Source organism: Ammospiza caudacuta, chromosome 3 (genome assembly GCF_027887145.1).
Source record: "Ammospiza caudacuta isolate bAmmCau1 chromosome 3, bAmmCau1.pri, whole genome shotgun sequence".
Lineage (NCBI taxonomy): Eukaryota > Metazoa > Chordata > Aves > Passeriformes > Passerellidae > Ammospiza > Ammospiza caudacuta.
In genome coordinates, this window is record NC_080595.1 from 108759769 (window position 1) to 108772006 (window position 12238).

The following is a 12238-nucleotide window of genomic DNA, read 5'->3' on the forward strand; positions in this document are numbered from 1 at the left end:
GAACAAGATAATTACAGAAAATAGTATTTAATTTAAATGCTTCCTTCACAAACATCTAAATGAACTTTAAGTATGTGATTTCTTTGAAACAAAGGTGAATTTTTTAACCTGAGCAAGTGATGCTTTTCTCTGTTAATAAATGAATATATGGCATAGCTGTTTCTACATTTTCAGCACCATGATTTTATTGATTTGAAATATTTGAAACAGAGTAGCATCCAAGCACTGCTGGTTACCAAGATTAGGACTGTGTAGCCGTAGCATCTGTGGTGTTATTTGTTTCTTACATTCCCTAATTTCAGTTTTGCTTAATTTGATATTAGTATTTTAAGCTTGTTTTTATTAGTGTAAGGATGAGCCTTACCCAAATTGCTGGACTGAACTGCATACAGTATTTTCTCTGTCTAGAGCACTGATTAATAGTTTCTCATAGAGCAGTTTTACAAACTGCCAGGCTTGACACAATGTTGTATCGCCAACAGGCTTCAAACAAGAGCAAAGCTTCTGATAGTTGACAAACAGATCACTGAGGATATTAAAATTTGAGCAAACAAAAACTGCAGGAAGAAAGAAATACTGGCTCTATTTTGCAGATATTAAACTCAGAAACATAAAAACAGCAGTTTGTTGAAGGCTGCCTGATCTTCCAGAACCTGTGAATGAGTCCTTGTGCAGTTCTGCTGAAGAGCAGAATTATTCCTGGGAGATGAGAGGGTCAGTTGTTTCCTGTGACAGCTAGAGCTCACCTTTCCTGCTGTAACTGTAACTGAGCTTTTCAGATATGGCTGCCCTCTATCCCAAACTCCAATTGCGGCTTTAAAATTCTTTTGAGTTGGCAGCCGTGCATGTGATTGCTTGTTGCCAGTACTCTCCATGGTCAGTTTAGTTTCTGTGGGCTGCAACTGCAGTACAACTGCAGTTTTCACAACTGTAAAAACTCACAAGTCTCCAGGGTGAGTTTAAAATCTGCGTTTAAAAACATGCTCTTTGACTCTGTAATCATTGGGACATAGAAGATGTGTCTTTATACTAGCTAGATGAGCTTAGGAAAAACCTCTGCATCTCATCCTGAATCAGATTTCAAAACACATTATATTTGTGCTTGGGAGTGACTATAGTGCTTTTGGGTGCTAGAAAAGTAGAAGTATCTGGGGGAGAGAGGTTCTTGGGTATCAGCATAACAATCTGCAGGGACCACAGCCATGCCGGAATGATTCTCATACAACCTTCCTCAATACAGAGATAAAAAGCTGTTGCAAAGAAAGCAGAGGCCATTATATGGCAGTAGATGCTTCCAGTCAGAGGAGGACTGTCTTTTACTCTAAGTTTGTTCACCTCCAGCTCTGTAAAGTGGAAACCATTTTGGGCATCCAGCTCCTCCCTAAACAAGGTGCTATAATATCCTGTGGTACCAGCTCTCCACAAGATTGCAAAAAATCTTCAGATTCCTCTATATTCAAAATATGAGAACACTAACAATAAACAGTTATATACTGAAATGCATCACAATACCTGGCATATTCTGATTGCTTGGTCCAGCACCGTCTTTGTATCAGTTGCATAATCTGGGCAAGGCAGCATGGCATGACTGAAGTGGGCTTGCAGCAGGAGGTGTGTTTTTGTGTGTGAACTGTCAAATGAATGGGGATTGACTTCGATTGGAAGGTGTTTGGCCAGTTCGCTGTTCATCTGATCTTCATTGTGTCTCACAGGCAGATCCGTGTACTCATCAGCATTCTTTAAAAAAAGTAAAAATAAAAATTAATCATTGTAATTAACTTCAGAATAAGTTAGTGCTTACTGAGGCATTTAAACTATATGCATTTAATTTACTACAGTTAGATTTCAACACAAAAATAGCAGCATTTAAATATTTAGAAAGTGTACTTATTTATCAAAATCACACATGGGAAAACAATAACTAATATAATATTTTCAAATACTGACACACTTACAGATTTTAAATATTTTTCCTTCCATATAGCTGATATTAACATTAGAGAAGAGAAAAATAAATGTAATAAAATAAATATATTCATTGGATGGATTCAGTAGTAGAAGATGACCCACAGGTATCCTACGTCATTCGATAACAAAAACATTTTAACGTTAGCTATAAAGAAGTCAAAACCTCATATTCTCAATTTCAGATTTTGAGTTTTTCTCTTAGTATTCAAAATCCAGTAGCCTTGGAATAGCTCTTATATGCTTCTTTTCAAATATTTTTTCAATATTTTGAGCAGTCAGTGTCTAAGCAACTGATGATGAGTGATCAAAACAAAGTGCAAAATTTTAAGCAGGTGGTGAAAACATTCTCTGTGTTCCAGAGTGGTACTAATGCTATTCATTCCAAAATGAGAGCTGTGTAAGAACTTTCTCACTGTTGCAAAAAGGAGCTGCTCACCAACATGTAAGCTAAATGCAGTTATAAGCAGCAGCATGATAGTGGCCGAGAGGAGCAAGTACGACTGTTTAGGTATCCCAGGCAGAGATGCCAATTCTGCTCTCGGGAAATCCACTGTCTTTGAATAAAGGTTCAACAGAAACATCCTAAGAATGGAATCCTAAGAAAAGAATCAGTTTTGTGACTGACTTAATCTGCAGTCTTTCCCTCCACAAAATCCTCTTGTGCATGTACGTGTGTACATATCTCTTGGAGTGAGAACTATCTTTCTGAATTATAAAACTCGCAAGTAAGGTAAGAGTTTTATAATATGTGATGTCTTTTCCATCTGCAATTTATGAGAGAGTATTTCTTTTGTCATAAAATAAAAAGTCATTTGGGGAGCCTGAAGGGCAATGTCTTTGAAACTACAGGCTTAGCAGAGACCATTAATTTAAAGTGTTCAAGGTTTTATATTCCTCTTAAAACTATAGAATCAGTATTTTGCACTTTAGTCTTCAATTTCATCAGACTTCCTGCAAATCCATATTAATGAAATATTCACAACAGTAACCAGTGAAGAGTGAGGTAAAGAAAAATGGCAATTTTAGAACACCTAACTGAACTACCTAATTGACTTACAAAGAACCATATCCCCTCATTAATATCCTAAGACACAGAACCTTTTCTGACAATTCCTAAAAGCATTTAGATAGCTGGTTTTACTCCTTGGCAACTGACAGCCAAGGAGTTTTGTATTAATTTTTTTAATGGTACAAGGAAACTATGTCTAAACTGTGATATCAATGTAAAAGGAATGGTAACCATTCAACAATTTAGGATTTGGAAAGAAAACCAGAATGTCATTAACTTATTTCATATCTCAACTGCAGATTAGAAGGGAAGACTGAATAAAGACAACTGCTGCTTAATCCTGGATGTCTCTGCTAGATCTCTTGTGAAAACTGTGGTCATTTATTCTCTGAACCTAAGGTCACAATCTTTTGAAGCCCTATAGAAGGCTGCATGTTTGCTTCACTCTTTTTATTTAACTGGCTTCTCCTTCAAAGATATTTTAAAGAATATTTACCAAGGAGATTTTTTACTTAGTTTTGCTTTGCAGTGTAAAGTAGTAGAAAGAAGGAGGATCAGCCAAGTCAGTCCAGACCAACTGGTACCCCTGAAAATGCATTTTCCCTAATTCTTCCCCAGCACATGTTTTATTTACATCCAAAACACTCCTCTTATTTTAAACAACTTGCCTACTTAATTTCCTGTTTGTGATCATTGACTGTAAGTAAGTGAGGTTCATTTTCTTATCTGCATCATGTAGGTAATTAAAGGAAATTGAGAATGGGTAGTGAAGCTTTTATACAACTGAGAATGAAGCTGAATGGAGGGCACCGAGGTCAGCAGAGTCCATTATATTTTTATGTGAGAGGCTGGTATGTCTGCCCTGTCCTTGTTTGCTTAGTGTAGGCTGGACAGACTACTAACTGCAAATCTGTTTCTCTGATTTGCCCAGCTGTCCTTGAATAAAGACATCTTCCATTGCAAAACGTTAAATGACAGTGATTGACAACTTTGTGATGAACTCTGCTTGTAACCCCCTGCTACTGTTTTCAGGTTGCATAAGAAAAGACAGAATAAAGAAACATCCTTTGTAATCACCTCAAATGGGCCCTGCTGTTCACTCAATATTTTTTCATTTTAGTTTTCCTTTTCATTGCAAATCTCAATCTGTTCTGTAAAGGCTGTAGCTTCAACTATTCCACACAACATATAATATATTTTGTTTTAGTACATCATATCTGAATGCTGTTCTTATTTCCATGGGTGAGGAAATAGATCAAACTACATATTAATCATTAATCTTTATTCTAAAGTCAAGAAACTTAATACAAGCTTCATAGTTAAACCACAAAACACTTCTGTGCATTTTTCACTTTCCCTCCTTCTCCTCTTAAACCAGAGCTGTTGCAGGCCATGTACAATAATAGGTTTACAAGCACCTACACAGTTAAGCATAACTTCTTGTATACCAGGAGATAACCAGGAATTTTAGCTACGGATTCTGCAATTATGCATTTGGTAGTCATGTCACATCTCTCTCTCCTACATTTCTGTGATGGACTTTCCCAATAATGTCTCCTTTCCGGCATTAGAGACTGCTGCATCATTTCAAGGGTGTAGGAGTCATCTCAGACTTACATTTCAACCTGCATGCGACACAAGGTGCTCGTATAGGAGACAGTAACTTGCACTGCCAGTGAGAAATGTCACACACAGACCTGCATAATCTCAACAGTTACATTTTACAAGGCCAAAGGGCTATTCTGGTAATTGAATTCTGTTTCCTGCATAACAGCAGCCACAGAATCATCCCAAAGTCCCGTCTACAACATCATGCTCCAAATATGCAGCTTACCATCACCCTTTATTTGAGCTGTTAGAATAGCCCTAAAAGGAAACAACTCATACTATTTTAAAAGATATCTTTTGCAGTTTTGTGGTACTATCAGGCATTTGAGGAGCCAGACCAAACTAAAATTTAAATAAGGTATCCAACATTGTCAGTACTGTGCTCCGCAGAGTCCACAGGGTTAAACCGCTCCAAGATTTTCTTTCTACCTACAAAAAGTGGAAATTCGGCTGAAAATACTGATTTATAATGAGAGCTGAGCTATAAACTTATATCACATTTAGATCTTCTAAAATATTTTAAATCTCAAATAAGTACATCTGGCCACTTTGTCTACAGGAGAGGATACTTGTGGACTACAGAGAGAAACGGAATCAAGGTGAGCTACTAAAGCAAACTGGAATATTTTAAGTGAAGCTCAGTCATGGGAACAGTAAAACTTACAAAGTTAATGAGTTCTAGACTTTAAAGAGCAGTTGATTAATTTGTAACAATGAGGGTCTAAACCAAACCAAAAATAGTTTCTCACATTCCAGAGCTGAACCAGCAGTCTTTTCTTTAGCAATGTTATTGAAACTGCCTTAGAATTGACTGTCTGTATGTTCCTTTCCTTTATACAGACACTGTGAACCCAATCAGTATATTGGGTTCTCACCATATTTTCAACTTTATTAAACTTGTAATGTATTTTGCTCTCCTTTAAGTTTCTGCTGTCTAAAGAAACAAAAGAATTCTTAGAACATTTTGCTATAAAAATAAACAGTTTTTAAACTAAACTATAAAAAATATTTCAGCAGACTAGCACTAAAATTAAATACTAACATAAAAAAGAGAAAAGACAAGGATCATTTTTAGCTAGTTCAGTAATTCCATTCTCTTTACCTGAAACTTGATTTAAATTACATAAACTTCTCTAATAGTCTAAGTATATGCTGAAGTACTGCAAAAACAATATTTTGTGAATAGAATTAATAAGCTACAATAAATAAATGTGGGTGACTTTTTACAGCTGTTCTGCAATTAACACTAATAATGCATTATGAATTTTAGTTCTCTGCTGCCAGAAGTACAATGGCATGCCAATATCCAACTTATTTTCCCAAGTGAAAACAGCACTTTTTGATCTTTGGAAAACTGGATAGGTGAATATAAGCTCAACAGTAATATTATGATTGGCTTTTGTCTTTTGATTCATTGTACAAAGTGACACAGAGTACTCTAGTGCAGCATCCTGACCTGCCACATTGTGCCGCTCTGTATAGGAAGATGCTGGAACACAAAATTTGAAGCAGCCTGTACTTATCCTCATTTAGGTGATACCACTTCTAATATAGGATAGAGAAAAGAAGCATGGTCAAAATAGACCAAGGACTGATCATTTGGAATAGCTAGGTAACATCTGACTAAAAAATGATTCAAAAATTCCAAATTTTACTTTGAGGATGCTTGAGCTTCTGTACTTAAAACCATTTGAAATGATTTCTAATTTTATATATATATACACATATGTATCTCCACTCATGTGCTGACAGAAATCTCATTTAATTCTGTTACTATACCATAAGGAAAATTTAAGAAATTGGTTGACTAAAGGTCTCAAGCTAATTTTCCTTTGCTCAGGATTTTCCCAAGAGAAAAATACCAAATTATGTGACAAAGGAGTGGTACAAGTGTGTACTGTGAATGTTATTTAAATTAACCAACATATCTACAGTATATTTGATTGTCACATTTTCGAGTGTGAGTTTGATTTATAAGAAAAGACATTACATTTACACAGATGTATCCTGACTGGCAGATAGAAGATAATCAAGCTTACATTTATATTCCAAAACTAATAAAAGTAAGGAAACGTACTTTAAAAAAGAGGGGAAAAAGCTAAAAAAACAAAACCAAACCTATCTTACAAGTGATTTTTCAGCTCATATAAGAAAGTAATGTAGATTCAGAAACAGAATCAGAGAAGCACTTGCTAGAATTACTGCTCTGAAAAGTTTATCTTTGTAAGTGATGCCATTATAAACTCCTATTTTAGGGAATTTATTGGTAGCCTCTGAATGTATGCATTTTGGTCTCAGTTTTATGGCACATAATTTAAACTTCCAAATGTTTTTTTTTACAGATATAAAAGGTCTATGACAATATTCCAGTTAAAAGACACTTACAACCATATGTTACTAGTTATAAGTTTTGAGAACAAGCACGACATGTGTTTTCAAAATTCATATTATAGACTAAAAGGGAAAGAAAATTCATTTCTGCCAGTTCACTCTGTTTTATGCATGTAAAAATAAACTTTTAAGACAAAATTTTCAGAAGAAATGCTCCAGATTTTCAGGGCAGGCTGGCAGCCTCTGCTAAACCACAGGGCAGGCTGAGGCTTTGTAGGGATCTTAAAAATTGGCAAACACGGTTCAAAAGAAGACAACAACACTTTTCAGGCAAGATTAAAATATATTTGCTATAGGATACTGTCACTCATCACAGACACCATGTTTACAAATAAAATCCTTGTCTTCATATATTGTGCAACATCTCCCCATCAACAGCATGCGTATGCGGCAGTGCCATCAAACTGCATCCAGCACTTTAGAGCCAACCCTGCAGTGCAGCTCCTTCCCCTTGGGCCTTCCCATGGCTCCCCTTCCAGGGCTGGGGGCTGCCAGGGAGGACAGGCAGGAGGCAGAGCCCTGTGCCAGCCCCGAGGCACAGGGGAGCCAGAGCCACCGCCTTGGGCAGCAGCTGTCCCTGCCTGGGGAAAGGGGGTCCCCTCTTGGCACTGGGGACACTCACTGGGGGCTCTCTCTGCCCTCACCCTCCACGCCAGCTCAGGTTACAGGAAAATGCTCCAGGCACTTTTCTAAGAGCATTTTTAAAATGCTCCAGTCACTTTTTAAGCACCCCATCAGACCACTCTTCACCCTCTGGAAAAGGAGGGAACAGATGTATATAATGGACAGCATTGTCCGAGGAAAAAGACCTGCTCAGTATCTTCTAAAATAAATAGAAACTTTTAAAAAATTTTATTCAATTAGTGTTTAATGCACTTTTAGAGATAATAGATATACATTAAAAAAAAGGTAGGAATTCAAAGTGTAACATTAACCCAAATAACTGGGTAAGAGCAAAACAGTGAGGCTGGGCTACTCTGGGCTCTGTCTCGAGATTTAAGACTCAACAGAACAAACACTGGAAATTTCCAGCTGGACAAGAGAAGTTAAAGGGAGAAAGTTGTAAAACCCATCAACATGCAATTATGCAAATCTGTTATATTTTAAACATTAATTTGTAACTATCCTTCATGATTTAAAATGGGCCCATTTCCACCACGAGACCTACAAACATATTTTACAAGAACATACAAGTTAGAAGTTTTTACAATTCTTAGTCCTCATGTTAGTGGTCAGAAAAATTAATTATTAATTAATCTATTATTATGGTAATATGCAATATATTAATTGTATTCTCATACTTTAAATAGACAAGTGCTTGATTTTTGCTTTTAAATAGCTGTGTATGATAAACACCACAAATTTTACAATTACAGACATCATAAAAAGCACAACCTAGGGCAATGAAACAGTTGAGTGATCACTTAAAAACACCCTAAAGGGTTTAGATTTCACAAGTCCACCTCTTACTTAAAACATCCAAACTACAAACTACTGATGACATTCCTGATGACCAGGGGTCAGGAGTCTCAAAGACCTTTGCCACTGCTCACAGAGCAATAGGAGGTCAGCAATATTCGCTACCAGTAGCAGAGAGTGACCTGGCAGATCTGGGAACTTCTAAACTACAAAGTTAAATTACAGACCTCTGCTTCAGCATGGAGTTCATAAAATAATGTGCAAGCATGCTAACATATAGGAGGGGGAGGATTATTATAAAGTAACCATGATTTGACAAGGGAAAGAAGCTCTTAGGACTTCTATACTAACTGGAAAGTTGATTTTCCTTTTTTTTCTCTAGCTTCCTAAGCATACTAGAGAAGCTGAGTTTCAGTGTAGGGGAAGATACAGTAATAGATAATACAATCACTGTAATTTTCTTACTAATAATATCCTTATAGAACCATTCTATTTCAGGAAATTTTCCTATTTAAGTTACATACTTTACTAAAACATTACAACAAGGAATTAATTCATGATTTTAAGTCCTACCTCTCACATTCCTTATTTCATGAAGGTTATTACCACAGTCATAATTCAGTCCTACTTTTTCTGGCCAGTCCTAATAAAACCAATCCTAAAAATACATTTTCCTTGAATGTATAGGTACTTTCATAGTATTAAGCCCGTACAACTTCCATAGATGTGGCCTTAGTTCGCTCTTAGGTTTTCAAGTGAAATTATTGCTCATAAGCATTTCCGTAATACTTGCACAGTTTACGAAAAAATAAATGCAGAAGAAGACTAAATTAGGACAAAAAGAAGAGCAAACATCTGGTACTGAATACACATTATTCACCTAGAATAAGATACTTTGACCACAGCAAATAAATATAAATGGAATTCCATTTATAAAATAAATTTTCATAATGTGAGAGAATTACTACATTTTATTGCTGTAAATGGTATATTAGAGATTTTGCCTCTCCAAAATGCCTGATTTTTCTGATTATTTCTCATGAGAATGCTTCAAACCTGCACATTTTGAATGTGTTATCATGCTCTATTTTTTTCATCTTAAAACCTAGATGGGGCAGTGAGCCACAGCTTACTTTCCCTGCAATCTCAAGTCATATTATAGAAAAGATTTAAAATTGACTGGTTTTGGCTCTACTGAAATGAATTGTATTGCACTACTACAGAACAGCTTTTCAGTGCATGAACTCAGTAATCTGCTAACAGGAAACTGGGAAAATCTCTCCGAGTATACATTCAAAAGTCTCATTGTCACAAGAACTCCACTTGAGATCCATTTGGAAGTCTGTCCGCATTTTGAAATTGAGCTTGGCTGAATCAGCTGGCCCAACTGCTGGCTGAGATGATGATAGCAATAAAAACTGGAATAGCAAATCCTGGCACACAGCTTTCCCTGGGAAAGCGATCAGTCACTTTCCATCTTTGGCTTTGATCCTCCATTGGGATCTTTCAGTGCAGAGCCCAGAGCCAGGGAAGAAGTTAACAGATCCCTGCACTGAGTTAATGCCACTCCGCATGGGGACAGGAGCGAGCACTACTAATTCTTGATGTGAAACGGGGCCCCTACTTACTGTATATGTTAATGCAAGCTGTAAAAGCTCTGTGTGCTGAAAACCAGATTTCAAATCTGCTGACCTGTGGCAGGTCCCCTAGTGGGGAGCCACAAATGCACACTGCTGCATTTTTGTACAGGATTAAATTCCGGATCTAGACTACTATGTGGCCAGAGACAAAAGGGAATAAAAAGTTCACAGGCGTGAATACCTGTCATCATGTGGTGAAATGAGTAGCAGCCTGTGCTCAAGAGAGGCTCAAGCCCAGAATAACAGAGGAACAATACAAACTGGCAGAAATATATGGGAAACTTGGAAGGTGCCTACATGCACAATGTCTTTTCAGCAAGCCAATGCTACTGGTCTCACTCTGAGCACTTTTAAATGAAAATAGTTTAATATAATAATAAAAACCCACAACTCTAAGAGGAAATGACAGCTGTTGCAAGTAAATTTCAATAAGGGTAGTTCCCTGCTGATAAAAACTGGCACATCTCCATTCATTTCAGCGTAACTATGTGAATTAACATTGCCTGAAAATCTAACCCAATGTTTTGAACAACTCAAGAGCTACAAGGAAATACATAGATGGAAACCACTGGTAATTACAAGAGTGAGAAAGAAGGGTAATTACTGAGGAAACAAAAAAGTCAGTAAAGGAAAAATATGTGAAGTCTATTATACAAATAGACAACTTGTGATTTTTTTGGGATGCTTAATTTGAGTTCTATCAACATTTCTGTTACAAATGACAACAGGTCTGATACCAAGAATAACATGGGAAGAATGCCCTTGTACCACAGTGGACCTTAACAGGACATGCCATTACCAAAATAGGATGTACCATGCATTACTAAGGCAAATCTAATCCTTTTTCAATGGCAAGTGGTAATTTTTCTTGGTGGTTGTCACTGCACACAAATTTGTGAAAACACTGTAAACTCAGTGTTCCTACACAGACAGTGTCCCTACACTTGCCTACATGTAAATAAAGAGCCATGTAAAATACACTGTAAGATTTGTATTTAAAAAAAGTGGAACGATAACTGATGATTAAGAGAGTTGAAGATATTTTGCCTCTGGCATAAAGTTTTAAGAACTTCTTTTAAAAGACAAAGAAAACAGAGATTTTCAGGACCAGATGTGTAGGAAGATCCCATTTGGATTTGAGCTACTTAAATTTGCAATCATGTATTTATACATCTAACAGAGCTTCTGTTTCCCCTAGAATCTGAAAATTAACTAGCTTTGTAGCATCTTCCTTGATCTGCCACCCGTGCCCTGAGGATTAGAGACTCCACCTGAGCTTGTTTTACAAGCATAACAGAAAAAATTAATCTCTGCTGGCAGCGATCCCACTGGGATACTGATGAATAATGATATCCCTCTCTTGCTGCCCTCTCAGTCCACTAGAAAAGCCACTCTAACCCAGCAACGTGGAAACCGCTGAAACCATTCCAGCTGTGGATTAGCAGGCAGTCAAGCATCCATCTGTTCTGTGTGAATCAAGAGAGAGCAAACATGCATTCTTATAGCTAAAGAAGTATTAAAAATTAGCATCTTATATGACTGCATATAGTAAATTAGGACAATCATATATAAAAGAAAAAATAATCTCTTATCTACACATCACATTGTTTATAATTGCTTGTTGTCTTAAGTGAATGATAAACCAGTTGAAATTAATCTCCTTAACCTACAAAATACTGTGCATTCAATGATTTAATATGTTTAAAATAAAATTTCCTAATACTGTATGCCTCAGTTGTACCTAAAAATCTTTTGTCAAGAGACATTTATGCACTCATTTTGTAAGCAAGCATGGTGACATCCTGCCTGGAGAAACATTTCAGAGGCCTGTTGTGAGAGGAATTTTAGCTATTTTCTCACTCCATAAAAGATTTGAGATATTTTCTCTTTCTGAAAACAAGTAGTTCAAGTAATCTCTGCTGGCTTGCTACTCTTTTCTACTGGATGACAGAAAGGAAAGGAGGAGGAAGTGGAAATTGGAATGTGGGCAACCCAATCAAATTGGTGATGTCTGATTTGACTCTTCCATGGAAAGAGGACAATGGCCTACTGTAAATTAAGGAAAGCTGAATTTGAGCACTACCCCAGTAAAAAGTAGTAATAAAAGTGCATGCATTGACAATTTTCCCATACATAAATTCTAATATTTTGCTTGATGCCTGTCTTACATTTATTAAGTTGCAGAGGTGCAGAAAATGTGCAA

The 12238-nt window shown here is 36.6% G+C and overlaps 1 protein-coding gene across 1 annotated transcript in view; it reads right to left on the bottom strand.

Moving 5' to 3' along the window:
* The window catches only part of ASCC3 (activating signal cointegrator 1 complex subunit 3), a 251434-nt gene that overhangs the window by 20308 nt on the left and 218888 nt on the right, over nucleotides 1-12238 (bottom strand). Inside the window, exon 37 of the mRNA XM_058801018.1 lies at nucleotides 1513-1737. Coding sequence (XP_058657001.1) covers nucleotides 1513-1737 — 225 coding nt within the window. The remainder of the gene's footprint in view (nucleotides 1-1512; nucleotides 1738-12238) is intronic.